Source organism: Rattus norvegicus, chromosome X (assembly GCF_036323735.1).
Source record: "Rattus norvegicus strain BN/NHsdMcwi chromosome X, GRCr8, whole genome shotgun sequence".
NCBI lineage: Eukaryota > Metazoa > Chordata > Mammalia > Rodentia > Muridae > Rattus > Rattus norvegicus.
Window position 1 is genome coordinate 113,427,737 of NC_086039.1, and position 15,610 is coordinate 113,443,346.

General features: G+C 37.6%; 1 protein-coding gene across 33 annotated transcripts in view; it reads left to right on the top strand.

Annotated features, from left to right (window-relative positions):
- The window catches only part of Rtl4 (retrotransposon Gag like 4), a 410,686-nt gene extending 400,040 nt beyond the window's left edge, over positions 1-10,646 (top strand). For 12 of the 33 annotated variants that reach the window (XM_063280474.1, XM_063280486.1, XM_063280485.1 and 9 more), the window contains 4 exons: positions 2,747-2,952; positions 5,103-5,305; positions 6,258-6,315; positions 7,615-10,646. In XM_063280474.1, the coding sequence (XP_063136544.1) occupies positions 7,854-8,759 (906 nt within the window). In that variant the 5' untranslated portion in view covers positions 2,747-2,952; positions 5,103-5,305; positions 6,258-6,315; positions 7,615-7,853 and the 3' untranslated portion in view covers positions 8,760-10,646. Of the gene's footprint in view, positions 1-2,746; positions 2,953-5,102; positions 5,306-6,257 lie in introns of all 33 variants that reach the window. The other 21 variants (XM_063280501.1, XM_063280498.1, XM_063280497.1 and 18 more) reach the window with 8 other exon arrangements.
- The last annotated feature ends 4,964 nt before the right edge of the window (positions 10,647-15,610 follow it).

Genomic DNA, 15,610 nt, shown 5'->3' on the forward strand with positions numbered 1-15,610 from the left:
AAGGTTGAGATGCACTGTCATTTGGATGGATTTCCTGCTCATAAAAACAAAGAATAAAGGATGGTCTACATAGCAAATATGACCCACAAAACTACCTCTGTAATAGCTAGTTTTGTCCATGACTGCTATCAACAAATGTTATTAATTTAAAGAATTCCTGATTGCCTCTATGCATACAAAGAATGGGTACAGAAAGATGAAATTGTATTTTTCTTCTTCTTTTTAATCTCACAGTTTAAAGGGAAAGTAGACATTTAATAATTCATTAAAAGAAATACAAGTATTATAAAGAAGAAATATGAGGACAGGTACTATATTAATGACTTACATTAAGCCACTCCCTTGGTGCACATCAGGATACTTCCTCATAGTTACTTTTCTATAACAATACAGATCTCTAGATAGAAACAGATGCTGGTGACAAAGATTTTTGGACAGAAACTTTCTAGGCTCCCCAGACAATAAAATGCTATAAATGGTTTCTAATGTTGAAAGCTGTTAAATACCAGTAAGTGTACATATGTTATTGCCTCCATTGTTTGTAAATACATGTAGTTCTCTCTGCAACATAGATGTCATAGATGCTACTTCCTCACGGTCTCCTAGCCTGAATTAAGGAGATTGGGATTTTGATTCAAAATTTTTTTTTATTTTGAATTTCCAGGTACATTTTTTAAACCACCATTTCAAGCTGCTTCAAATGGCATAATTGTACTAGGTATACATGTTGAGAATTCTAGTTTCAAATCTAATGCCAAATCTTTGTAATTCTTTAAACAACTTTTCTCTTTTATTTCTTACTTGAAAACTTCATGCATGTAATCACCACATCTTAATCATATCCACCACTTGCTCCCCCTCCAACTCCCATAAAAATCCTCCAATCGTTTCCACTTCATCTTCTCCTTTCTTACCAAGTTGCACTGAATGTAGAAGTTGTGCCTTACCTACTTCGCAGTTTATAAAATATAAATTAAATAGTAGGAACATAGAACACATAAAATACACCATGTGTGTGTGAGATGTTACTAGCTCCAGAATCCTGGAGTGCCAGTTCTTGAATGTCATGGAGAATATAATCTCTGTATTTCTTGCTTCTAGTCAATGCTTTGTAAGGAAAAAAAAAGGCTAACTAGGAAGGGTTTGGGATTAGACCATATATAGTACAGTGGCCCATAAACATAACTCAAACCAATTCTATTCATTGAACCTCGCATTCTTCATCTGTAAGTTTTCTCTAATTCAGTGGTTCTCAACACTCCTAGTGCAAGCCTTTAATATAGATCCTCCAATTGTGGTGAACCCCAACTGTAAAATTACTCTTCTTTCAACTTTATAACTGTAATTTTGCTACTGTTATGAATCAGAATATAAATGTCTGATATGCAGGATATCTGATGTGTGACCCCTATGAAAGGATCATTTGACCTCTGAAGGGGTCACAATCCACAGGTTGAGAACCACTGCTAAACTGAGGTTTTTCGAACACTTCTTATGATCACAAAGCAGGATATATACTAAGTTGCATATATTAAGCTTTCTCTACCTAGAACAGAGCAGCAGGTTGCCCAACACCACAGGGACCTGCAAATGCAAGAGGAGTTTGGCTCTAAGTGGGCTAGGCTCATCAGCTGCAAGTGGTGTGCAGCACTGAGTGAATTGCACTTAATGAATTAAAGATGAAAGACAGCAGGGAGCACGAAAGCAGGAGAAGACGTTTCATTTCAAATTTAAAGGGCTCATTTTATGACGATTTGCGATCTGTACAGTAGAATTTTTCCACTCTTTCCCTAATTGTTTACTCGAAATGGCAAGTACTGTTTGAAATGATGGGAGCATAGGGAACAAAGAAACCCAATGAAGAATTCAAATTGGTAAACAAGACCTGTATATCTTAGCCACTAAGTCTCCTCCTGGAATGGAGGCTGTAGTGTGGGTGCACAGTGGGTAAAGTTTGGGTTGAGTAGTAGACATGCAGATGAGATTCTAGACTGTATATCACTCAACAAACACTTCCTTGTGGTTTATCTCTGTGTTCAAGCAAGCTATAGAATCTATGGGTTTTAAAGAACAAGACCACGTTTATGATGCCTCACTGTTTTATGATTCTTGGAGTCTCTATTCTAATATTCCACTAGGGAGGAATTCCAGTTCTGTTTGTCCTATAATGATAAAGAAGTCAGAACTTATCTCACAGAGAGAGCCACCCATCTCTATTCCTCTTCTCCCAGTTTTATCTTTAGCTTTTTTCTTGTCTTAGAGAATAAAGTAGTCTACGTGAGAGTCATTTGAAGAAAAATGCTCATGTATTAAACGTCTCCCTTGCTCCCCAACTTAGACTTAACATCTCAGTAGCTTGGTTTATGACTTGGAAAATGGCAAAATTGCAGGCAGGATATGAAATAATGAACATGAAATTTGTTATTGAGAGACATAAAATAGTAGTGCATGTAGATAGCGAAACCTATCCAGTAGGAATCCCTAGGTCAGAAATGTGGTTCCTGGATGGACTTAAGACACATTAGAAAGGCAAACTACAGAATTGGGACAGAATATTCATGTTACTTGTAACTTCATAAAAAGCTAAGCTGTGAGTCCAGCTGCAGATGGTTAAGATTAACAATGAAAGGAAACTCTAAGGTTTTATTCACGACAGTGCTCCAAAGGACAGAAGTCACACCAGTTGGTCCGCTGTACTTATGATATGGGGATATGTAGATCACTGTGTTCTCTTATTCATTGACAGAGAAGAGTAGAGTGTTGTATGCCTTTGGAAGGGAGCCATAATGTCCCAAGAACAAGGTCACCTTGATGTATACCTATGCTTCCATCTCCACGATAGACAAATGTTACCTACCTAGACCTGACCTGCATGGAATGCTGTCAAAGGAAGTCGTGGAGACTTCGAAAAAAACCAACACACCATATACTACTTTGGGGCTGCTTTCAGAGGTACATTTTTACTTCTAAAAATGACCCCAACTGGGTATTGAGGTACACACCTGTAATCTTGGCACATTGGGTTGATACCTCAGGAAAACCAAGAATTGGAGGCCAGCCCTGGCTACAGAGTAGGTTTCATCCAATCAAGACTAAAGAGAGAAAACTGGTCTCCACCCTCCATCCAAAAGTGTTCATAATGCTAAAATCAGAAGGACCCTTAGAAAGCCCTTAACCCAAAGGTTTTCAAAGGTATTCACTGAAATTTCTGCTTCAAAATCACATGTAGATCTTATATAAAATATATCATATATCTAGGTCTTCACCAAGAGCAAATATTCTATACTCTCCATAGATGAAATAAAAAAAATATCTGTATGTTAAAAATCCCAGGAGCTTCTGAGATCTCTCTCTTCCCTCCCTCCTGTCCCCCCTCGTGTGTGTGTGTGTGTGTGTGTGTGTGTGTGTAAATCTCTGTGTGTGTGTGTGTGTGTGTGTGTGCGTCTGTGTGTGTATGTATTGTCTTTCTCCAATATTCCCATGATTAAATCTGAGAACCACATATATCAACATTAACTGAAATCCCTATAAAAGTATGCCCATGTTCACTAAGTTTTTGAGTTAGAATTTCTGGACTATGCTAAAATGTAAGAGACCCAATACTCTTCAGAATACAGATAAAGATATGCAGGTCCTAAAACAGAAAGATAGCTTGTCCAAGGTCATTCTTCTGAATGGTAGAAGAATTTAAGAAGTAAGTACACACTGATATCTCTAGGAAAGTCCAGACATATTCTCCTCTGCTCACACTTATGAGAGGGATTGATGCTTCAACTTAGTACCTGTGAACATCAAATTCCTTAGAACTTCTGAAGCTCAAGATAGAATTTTAGCTTTCCTTTGTTTCATGATCACAGATAAAACAGTTTAAAAATAAGACAGTATAAAGTCACCAAGTTCTCATATACAAAATACATTACTGCTGGCCTGAGCTTAAGGAAGAAAATAATCATTTTGGCTCACTGTTTTGGAGGTTTTACTCTGTAATCAGTTAGCCCTGTTGATATGGAGTTTGGGGCAGGGCAGAAGCACACTTTCATAGAGTCTAGATAGGAAAGAGAGAAAAGAAAGAATCTACACAGAACTCAGTTTTCTCCTTGAAAATCTAGGTAAATGACCTGGGCCCTTTTACCAAGCATTACTTCTTAAGGGTTCCAACACCATCTTTGAGCCATGCTGAAAACCAAATTCTTAAGGCATGTTCTTTTTGTGGATATTCCAGACCTACCAATCCACACAAATAGATTTCTTCAAATGTCGCCTCAAAGAGTTTTGTGTCTAAAACTATTAACTACTGTTTTAAGCTAAGTAACTATGAACAAAATGGTTCCTTTACAAAATTTACAAAGAAACATTTGTTGTTACGGTTTTCAGAGCTGAAACATGTACTTATTAAGCAAAAGCTTATATCTACGCAGTTCCTAGATGATCTAGTCCAGCCACATGGGTATGATAGTCCAAAACCTATGTGTTTGAAGTTTCTGCTCTGTTTCTGCTTTGTCTCTTTAAGGATAGATCCTTCAGACTCACAGTCTTTGCAATAGCATCTTCTGTGGTCAACCCATAGAAGGCCAATGACCTCTGGAAAAAGTAATTACCCAAATGAAATGAACAGGTAGATTTTTGCTGAAGGATTGAGTATTTGCCACTGACAACAGTAGCATTGCATGATTTGCATGTGGACTAATGCTTTTAATTTTAGCAAGTGTTTCACCCTTGCTACATAATTAGGAAAATGAAATGCTTAGCCACCTTGAATACATAATTCTGTATAGAATCAGAAGCTCTCACAAAGATATGAAATTGCTGAGGGAAGAAAGAAAGGGCAAAAGGCAAAGACATAAAAGTAAAAGTTCTAATCATACCCTTCCAATTAAAAAATAAGTTTACTGGAGGTCCACAATCCCTTCTTACCTCAATTCTGAATTCAAAGAAGTCTATGAGATGTAAGTCACTTTTTCATTAATTTGTTGCTAAAACCCAGTTGGCAGCAAAACTTGACCTGATTTGACATGAGTTTCATCTATAACCAATTGGGTATGAATATTCAGACATTTTTCCTGCTGAAATTTTAATGGCTTAACTATGGGATGTTTCCCCAGATACTGAAGGAAATGTTATATAATAAACAGTAATGCACTGTGTTGCCTTTCAAGAATCTGAAAAGGTGAAATTTGAATTATAAAACACAGATGCTACAACTATGGACCTAGAGAAATTATTGCTAACATTTATGGGGCCTTTGCCACCAACATGAAGCTGTGCCAGTCTACTTTCATTTCAGGCAACCATCAAAATCTATGAGGTAGGTTTTATAAGCATTTATTTTTATGAATATACGTGTTTATTTTACTGTGAAAATAGTCTTGGTGCATATAAGAAACATTATACTCTCCTAACAGCATTCAGAACTATTAAGACAAGAGACAAACTATAACTTAAAACTCATTTTTGAATTATGGCAAAGGCTATACATTACTCCCAGGAATGCATACAACAGGAGCTGTGCCTTAGGAGAAATGCTGTGATCGATTCACATATATGAACATATGCCTATATGTAAACATATCTGTACATGCAGATATTAACATATAATGCATGTATTTATATGCAGAGAGAAATGCTATGCTTATAGTATATGAATAATACTTTAATGTTTGGAGAGTAATGCTCAAATAGATTTAAAAAATTGTTCAGTTTTATAGCTTCTCTCTGAGCAAGAATTTGGCCCAGGTTATTTTGTCTGTAGAAGACTGATGCATATACATATCCACAAAACACACACACACACACACACACACACACACACACACACACACACACACACCAAAAAGCACAAAATCAGAAATCATATGCCTGCAAAAACTCAGTAAGACAATAATCCCCAAACAAAGCAAATTGTGACAAAACAATATAAAAAGTATGCCACTGAGTTCATTTCCTATTTACCAAATCTGCTGGGCATGTGCCAACCCTTAGGTGTGGTTGATAACACAGTGAGACTCTATTGGTAAAAATGAATTTTTTCTTGTAAGTCAATTTCAGTCAGAGATTGCTTTCTGGTTAAGGATGGTAGCTGTTTTGCATTTTACCCTCCCAATGCGGGGACTCCATTTGACTTGAACTTGTTCAGGCCCTGTGCATGCAGCCATCAGTCTCTGAGTCCATCCATTCTGTTGTGTGTGAAAGACAATGTTTTCTTGATGTCCACCATCTCCCTGGCTCTTACATTCGTTTTGTCTCCTCTTCTACCATAGCTCCTTGAAGTGAAGTGGAGGTTGATGAAGACATCCCATTTAGGACTGATGCCCCAAGGTCTCTCACTCTCTGCACATTGTCCAGTTATAGATCTGTATTAGTTTCCATTCACTGAAGGAAGAAGTTTCTCTGATGATGGCTGAGCAAGACACTAATCTATGAATACAGCAAGCAGAATGTCATTAAGAGTTATTTTATGGGGTTGGGAATTTAGCTCAGTGGTAGAGCGCTTGCCTAGCAAGCGCAAGTCCCTGGGTTTGGTCCCCAGCTCTGAAAAAAAGAAAAGAAAAAAAAAGAGTTATTTTATTTTTATATACTTATAGAAGAAAAACAGTTTTTGGTTTATTTGTAGGTCCATGGCCTATCTATTGAGAGACTTATATTTTGAAGGAATCAGTGGTAACATGTTTTTGAACACTGGTAGCTCATTGAAGCCCATTTAAATGGTGTCTTTCACAAGGAAGGGTAGTTCAAAGAACTGAAATAAGAGTAGTTCAAACAAACTGATATGTCCCAGGTTTGTGAATTATTTTCAATTTTTATTGGTTACCTTCTTATTATCAATGCTTGGAGGAGTGTTGAACATTTTTATCTTTACACTTTTAAGAACATTCAGTTCTTATTTGTGAAGTTTTCAATCTTAGGTGTTCATCTTCCTTGTGATGTCTTAATTATTTCCATGGCAACATAGATATGACCCTTGACAAGGATGTGGTAGAAAAAATAACTTAACAACACTGCATGCAGATATCAGGTAGCAATGAAGGGTTAAGGTGGTGAGTATGAACTACAGTCAGTGATTTTTCCAATTTAGACTAGATAATTCTCAAACTACAATACACTTTCCAATCACATTGGAAATGTTGGCAAAGGATGAAAAGTTATTCAATGGATCCTTGCTGGAACTCTGTTTTCTCTATTCTTAAAAACACCTCTGGTAAGATCCGTGCTCTTGTTCCCAGATCAGGTTTTGAGTGGTCAGGAGCATGAAATATCCTGACACTCAAGTAGAATATGATTAGCTGGGAGAAGTGCTGCTTCAGATTACTTCTATGACCAGCATCATAAATCTGATATGAATGAGCTAGGTGACCTTGGACAAACATTTTTGTTTCTCTGAGTCTCTATTTTTAATCTGTGAAATTATAAATCTTGTTAGTTTGGATGGTCACCAAGATTATTTTAGACTCTAGTCTAAAAATCCTTTGACAGTGACTATAAAAGACATTTTAGAATAATGGGGTAGTGTGAAGTTTAATATCTATATTTGAAAAGAAAGGGGAGGAGAAAATTACTGTGTCTATTATATATATATTTTTTTTCTTAATTCATATCCTCTCTTCTATGTATCCTAAGGTGATGTGTGTCTTCGGAATGTGTAATATACTGACATTTTCCGTGAAGAAGCAGTGATGTATAGAAGATAACATTTTGGTGGCATCTCTTCAGCTCAACTCTTATTGATGTTGAACAGGTGTTTTCTGCTTGTGCACAACACTGTCCTTTCAGATCTCAAACCAAACCACTGCCTGTCCCTTGGTCCTGGGAACTGGCACTGAATTTCTATTCAGTTCTACATAAGTGCAAGAGACACAATGGAGAAGTGTACAGAATCTCCACCAAACTTAAATGCAGAGACTTCCTTTTTGAGAGGAGGCAATCTGATTCAGCAGCCACAAGTGCAACATCCAGCTGATGAGAAACCTCCTTTAACGGGGCAAGTTGTACCTCCCCTGAATAGCCCGGTAATGTCTGGGCCTTACTCAGGTGACCATCTCCCTCAATTTCATGGTAACCCAGCCAGTGTCAGAGGATTTTTTGCTCAGGTGACTGCCTATTTGACAACTCTGGACATTTCTAATCCTGCAGATGATGCCAGAGTCAAGCACTTTTTTGACTACCTGTCACAGCAGATGCAAAATTGTGATGTCCTATCTGAGTCCTCACAGAGAAATCTACTGAAACAATATGAGAACTTTGTTCTTGAGTTCCAGAAGTCATTTGGTGAACCAATGATACAAGAAACAACTCCTCCAATGAATGCTATGGTTGACAAAGGTGACATCTCTCCGCAGGATGCTACTACTTCCCAAGTTCATGCTCCAAATTTGAGTTATAGTGAGACCGATCAGAGAGACCAGCTCCAAGCTGACTCTACTCATGATGAAGAAATCACAGATATAATGGACAACCTACCAGATTTGATCACTCAATGCATTCAGCTGGACAAAAAACACAAAGACAGGCCAGAACTCCTACAGTCAGAAAGTCATGTTCCAATGGTTGCTTCCCCAAATTGTAGCCAGTCCTTTCTCAGCCCCATACGGCCACTACCAAAGGATGGGCTTAAACCAATGCAGGGAGCCCACCTGCCTGTAACTCCGGCCAAAAGAGCCCGCCAGCAAGAAACTCAGTTATGTCTCTACTGTAATCAGGCTGGTCACTTCACAAGAGATTGCCTTGCTAAACGTTCTAGAACTCCAGCAAGGAAAAAAATGTAGCTAGCTTACTAGTAAGAGGAGGATAAGAAATCACTTTGTAAATACATACCCTTTCACCATTGGCCTTAGTGATTTATAAACTTTTACAAACTTCAAAATACAAAGTTGCTGTGGCATCACATTGGAAAACAGCCAAGAACATTTACATCCCCAGGAATTTGAATAAGCAGACCTTGTTGGTTGAAAGGTAGCCTCTCCCTAAACTTATTCTAACAATGATGAAGATAATTACCAGAAACTTCATTAGTTGGGACCAATCACTTTAAGAGTTCTAAAAGTTTGCAGACGCGACTCTCTACAGTCTGAGCTAAAAAAAAAATCAACCAAACAAAAATCCCTTAAGATGTACTGAGATTCACATCCCTACCAAAGGATGCAATCATCGTGGTTGATTCTATTGGACCAAATCCCATAGCTGATGTGCCTAGGACTGAGCCCAAAGCTTTTATCCTCCTTTTTATTAATCTACTTCTTAGTGACTTGTTTGTTCAGGTCTTTTGTTTGCAATCACAGTGGCATCACCATGTCCAACAATATCCTTGTCATCGAGGGACCAGAATCTGTATTCTCTTCTAGCTATTAATTAGACTCTAGTGCCAACACATGCCAATCATCCTGGAATGAAATCTCTGACACCTTTTATACAGCTATATATTTTGTTGCCATCAGAAGACTCCTGCTTACTCAACATGCTGAACTTCTCGGCTATTGCTAAACCAAATTATATGGTCATTGGAACTGAATATTGATTAATTATTGGCAACTTTCTTTGACAAATGTCCTCTCTGGCAGTTAACATACTTTGAGCCTGCCAATCCAAGTTTAGTCATATCTACACTAATGTTCCTATTTTAGATTTGGATGTATATATGGCTAAGTCTAATGGTTTAAGATAAATGACCAAGTAAGGTATTTAAAGACATTTGTTTGAAGTATCTATCATAGTTACTGTAACAGCAGCATGTTCTTGCTGCCCGAACAGAGACAAATCTGAACTAAGGACTGGCTTTCCAGCCTGCCATAGTTGGTGACTTCCTAGGCCTCACCACTTAATAATCACTGCCAGTTGCTACCAAACTATACTCCTCTGGACCACCTTTGGCTATTGTTATCTAATTGAGGACCTTGGGAAGCAATGGGATGACATAGAACTTTCAGAACCAACTCATCTAAAAACTCGTGTGCATAGACATTAACACCATCTGTGCACAAAATCTCAAGAACTGGGGTGTTCTTTTGCTTGTCTTGTACTCTTGGCACACATCAGCTCTATGTATAAATAGATGATGTAGGTGATGCTTCTGCAAAAAAAAAAAAAGGAATGATGTGCTAGAAAAGCACAACTTCTTAGAAATGTTAACAACTCCTGTTGCTCAGTATTTGTTGGTAATTACCAGTTCTTTGTTCACTGCTTCTTGGTGCTGGTGTATTTCCCCATAATGGATTTCCTGAAATCAGTCATTGCATAGTCCTTAATAGCCACTCAGAACATGAAGTGCCACTGCACTTTGGTCTTGTTCCCTGAGAATTGTGCTTCGCTTTCAATACTTAATCCCAGATGGGACTCTACTGTTCTTCTCTTATAGCACCAAGAAATATCTCTTCATCCATCAGTGCCTCACTAACCACTGTGCCGATCCATACTTACATTCACAAGCAGTTTGTTCCTTTGTCAGTAGCTTGCTATGTATTCACAGTACTTCATAAACGACCATAATGAGATGTGAATGCACATGTCCCGACTGTGCTAAGAAATCCCCACTGCATTACTGGGATTGTACGAGAAACTTTACCAAGTGGATTTATTTGAATGTTGAGTGAGTCTAGGATTTTCAGAAAGAATCCTCATCCATCTCTTCTAATTCTATAATAAAGGACTAATCCAAATGACTTGTAGTCATGTTATTTTTTATCTTTTTTTATTTTCTTGGGGGTGGTAGATGAAAAAATAAATGCATCTTTAATTGTAGGTGATGTCATCTTCAGTATAGAGATTCTTAAAGAACATGCAAATAAGACCCAAATGCAAAAAGTACTAGAAAACTTGTAAAGTCACAGGACAAAAGATCAATATAGAAAACGTAATCATATTTGTGTCAACTAGCAACAAAAATTCCTAAATTTAAATGTAGCAAAACCAATTCATAGAAGCGAAACAGATTCAGGTATGTGACCACAAATTAAGAGAAAGAACTTAAGAACTTGTATAATGAAAAACACAAAACCTTGTTAAAAGTAATTATAGAACATTCCCATGAACAAAGAGGCAATTCATACTCACAGATTAGAAGTGAGGACCCTTTTTTACTAGAATTTGACAGATTATTCATAAAATCTAAATAGAAATGCAGTATATCAAAATAGTATGCAAGTTTCACTAGCCTAGCCATTAGGAGTAGTGGAGCAGATTTACTTATAGAAATTAGCCTTGTTCTGCCAGAGCCTGACAAATACAGAGGTGGATGCTCACAGCCAACCATTGGACTGAGAACAGGGTCCCCAATGGAGGAGTTAGAAAAGGACCGAAGGAGCTGAAGGGGTTTGCAACCCCATAAGAAGAACAACAATATCAACCAACCAGACACCCCAGAGCTCCTAGGGACTAAACTACCATCCTAAGAGTACACAGGTATGAACCTATGGCTCTAGCTGCATATGTAGCAGAGGAGAGGCCCTTGGTCCTGTGAAGGTTCGATCACCCAGTGTAGGGGAGTGCTAGGGCACAAAGGAAGGAGGGAATGAGTAGGTGGGTGGGGGAGCACCTTCATAGAAGCAGGGGGAAGGGGGATAGGATAGGGCACTTCGGGAGGGGAAACTGGGAAAGGGGATAATATTTGATATGTAAATAAAAATATCCAATAAAAGAAAAGAAAAAAAGAAATTAGCCTTGTGTTTGATATCAACCAAATTTTAATACAAGCACCCAACTTCTCAATTAGAAAAAAATCTTTCAGACAAATAATTGCACTAACACCTTTTTGAAAACCTCACCTCAGAATGAATCATTAATATCCAATGAAAGTTAAAATGAAAAACATTTCATGTCCTTTTATCACATATAGATATGTGTGTGTGTGAAACCATATATATATATATATATATATATATGTGTGTGTGTGTGTGTGTGTGTGTGTGTGTGTGTGTGTGTGAAACCAAAGCACAAGCCATAAAAGAAAAAAGATAAATTATGCTTTACAAAGCTGGAGAATATTTTCATAAACATTAAGAAAACAAAAGGTATTGGTACACACTGTAATTTAAGTACTTGGGAGGCTAAGCCTGATAGAAAGTTTGGGAGAAAGCTAGTTCAGGACACAGCAAGGCAGAATAAAATAAAGAACTGAAGGAAGGAATGAAGGAAGGGAGGAATGAAGGAAGGAAGGAAAGGAGGGAGGGAGGGAGGGGGAGGGAGGGGGGAGGGAGGGGTGAAAAGCTACATGTGGGTAAAAAATACTTGCTAATGGTGAGATAGATAATAAACTTGCATCTAGAATATAAAGAAGTTTTAACACTTTAATAATAAGACTTCCCAATTCAAAATCATCAACGTGCTATGTGAATAGCTAAACAGTGCATTTAAAAAGTATTTAACATCAATTAGTCTTTAGCGAAACTAAAACCAAAAGGCTGAACCACTGCTTCCGACTCACATGGTCATTGAGTCAGTTTTTTACTGACCACGACACATGGTCTTGAATGTCAACAGGAACATTCAGTACATACCTTGATTACCATACCTTCCTTAACGTAAGACCAGCTAGTTATCACGGTTGGTCCTCTTTTTAAGATGTGTAACTTTATTTCCATTTCAAAAAAATTACTGCAAATATAAAATACCTTTGGATTTTTGCAATGTCTAAGAGAAGGTACTCAATTCAGGGTCAAGAAGTTCAGTTCAGTTTTCACTTCTGGAAGTTTCTTAATGAATTATCCTCACTAAATGATGTCTTTTACATGATGTCATTCGATTAAGTAGACAGAGCAAAGAATTGAGATTTGTAATAATTCTGTACTTCTTACTGACTAGCAAGCTTATTATCATTAAAAACATTTGTTATAGAGGCATCATGCACTACAGACTGTCAACTGGAATGACAGATGAGGAAGCGTAAGAGTTATAAAGGATTTTCCTCCAAAGTTAAAAATAAATTGGACTTAGGGAAGCTAATTAGAATCCATTGACAGAAAAAAATACATCTCACATGCTCAAAGGTGTATGTCTAAAAGACTTTAGACATCCCTTGGTCTAACCAAAAATACATCAGGGAAATAAATTTGTTACATCATTGATGCTACCCAGCAAGGTATGTCCTCATCATAAGTCAGAGGGAAAAATTAACAATAGAATGGTTTGTACAGAGTGTACAAAGAGAAGGAGTGAAAGAAACATAGAGCATTGATGTCCTTAATCTCAGTGATAGAAGGCCACTCCTGAAATGGGACTTGTATTATCAGCTGTTGTGATATTAACCCATTCACTTTCTTACTTTTTGGTCTCTGTGTAATCTGAATGCACTTGCTTTCCTCTTGAAATTTTGTTTCAGAAGGTTTTGTCGGTCACGTGACATGAGACCTCTAGCCTACATGACAGCTTCTTCTCAGTGAAAATGAATGAATCGCTGCTTAGCTTACACAGAAGTGTCCTGAGGGGGAACTACTAGCATTCAGCCTTTCTATCCTAATCATCTCTGAGTACACTGAGAAAAACTAATATTATCCTCATGGAAAATCAGTACCATGGTATGAATCACAGTGGGTGTGCTGAATATCGGTCTCCCTATATACCATTTTCCTCAACAGTACCTGGCATCCCTCTTTATTTCTATTATCTATCTAGAGATGTAATAAAATTCCCATATACCTAAGGTTTTGACTTCCTAATCTGCCCCCATGCATAACCTGCAGTAAGTAATTGCCTTTCTCGGTACTTCTGGATTCTAGTTCTGTCTATCTGAGTATACTCCCATCAATGAAGACATAAGTATATGCTAGCCACTGAATAACACTGTAGGGAGGGGGAAGCATATGATTGACTTTACCCTCATCACCTCTATTTTGTTCAAATTACAAAATACTAGAGCAGTATTACTTCTCCTGCTTTTATTCATGATGATGTAATAAACCACCCTTTCTAGACAACTGGGATACCGACATTCATAACCTCTGTTTTATTACCACAGAGGTGAACTCTGAAGAAAAACACAGCATTTAGAATATAGAGCGTTTCTGCCAGAAGGTTGGCAAAGTCAATTGCCACAAACTTAGGATGAGTGTGGGAGCTTATGTTACATATGAAGAGCCCTCTGCAATGTCCGATTTTAACATCTGTTTATGAAGGTTCAGATGCTACTTGGTCAGAAGAAAGAAAAATGCTTCCCATGAAATCTTGTCTTATGGATCTTCAGTGCCCTTCTGCTCCAAAAATCAGTGTCACATTTCAAAGGAAATGTTTCATAAATGAGTTAGCCTAATTAGTAGAGTCAATAGAGGAATTTTGGCAAATGTATTTTAGTACTCATCTCATGTGGGCTAGTCTTTGATCACAACTACAGTTTGTGGACCCATACATTAGTGGTATTGTTTCCTAATAAATGATTTTTATTATTCGGCTTCCTTGAGTTTCTTTCTCTAATTATTGATTTTTAACGCATAGATTACATGACTCTGGATATTCTATCTAGGCATCTCAGTGAGAAGCCAGTTAGGACTATAGTCACCTATCCCATTCTTGTCACTGTAACACAGTAGAGAACTAGTCTTTGATTCATATAATGCTGTTTTTTATTCACTATGTAGTCTTTCATCCACTTGGCTGTAAAATCTGGCTCTGTGGCTGTTTAGGAAATGGGAAAATAATTGTTGGCTAACACCTCCTTTATGCCAGACACTGTAACGAGAACTTTGATTTGTTAATGTTCCTCAGTTAAGTCTCATATTACTGAAAGATGTAATATCCATTTCTAATGTCATGCTCACTGCGTATTGAGGAAGTGGGCGTCATGAATTCAATTTAAAGATGATGAATAAAGATTTAGAGCAGCTCACGTATCTGCCCCGGTGATGTAGTTCATTACTGAGATAAATGTATGAAAGTATATCTTTTACTTTCTCTTTTCCTTTCTCTTTTCGTTCTTTTTTTTTCCCCTACTGCTGAGATTTAGCCAAGGGGCTCACACATGCAAGCCGAGCACTCTACCACTGAGCCACATCATGATCCCCAAAGCATATCTTTCTGTTGCTACAGCTTTGTGCTATTTGAGACAGAAGGAAAATATGCTTAAGTCACGCCGCTTCTGATTAGCCTAGCTGACTTAATTACACCTCCCACATACTCCATACCCAGCAGCCACTCTAATAACTGGTATCCACATAGCAACTAGTTGAAACTAATTTTCTAGACAGCAGTCTATAAAGGAAACACAGCACAAATCAGCTCCTTCTAGGACTCTGAAATTTCATTTGTGTTTCTAATGAGTTGGGGGAAAATTACTTGACACTTCTAAAAATACACCACGTCTACATTATCTGACTGGGTAGGAGCTTGTTTGTTAATTCAGGATTCTAACTACAATTTCTAACTAACAAAAGGCCTCCATACTTCCGTAGTTCTTCACTTAAAGCTATTGAGTCTTTGTGAGCAATGCTGTTTGCAGTTACTTAATCATGCCAGGAGACGAGGACAAGTTTATTGTCTTCTGATGGTGGCCATACACCCTCATCAGATAAAGCTCAAGGTTAAAATACATCTTGATTAATTCAGATGTCAGTTAGCTATTGACACTTGAGAAGTGCTTTATTGTATCATCCCCGGGGAATATCCAACCCAACAAATTGACTCTTAGGGGAATTTG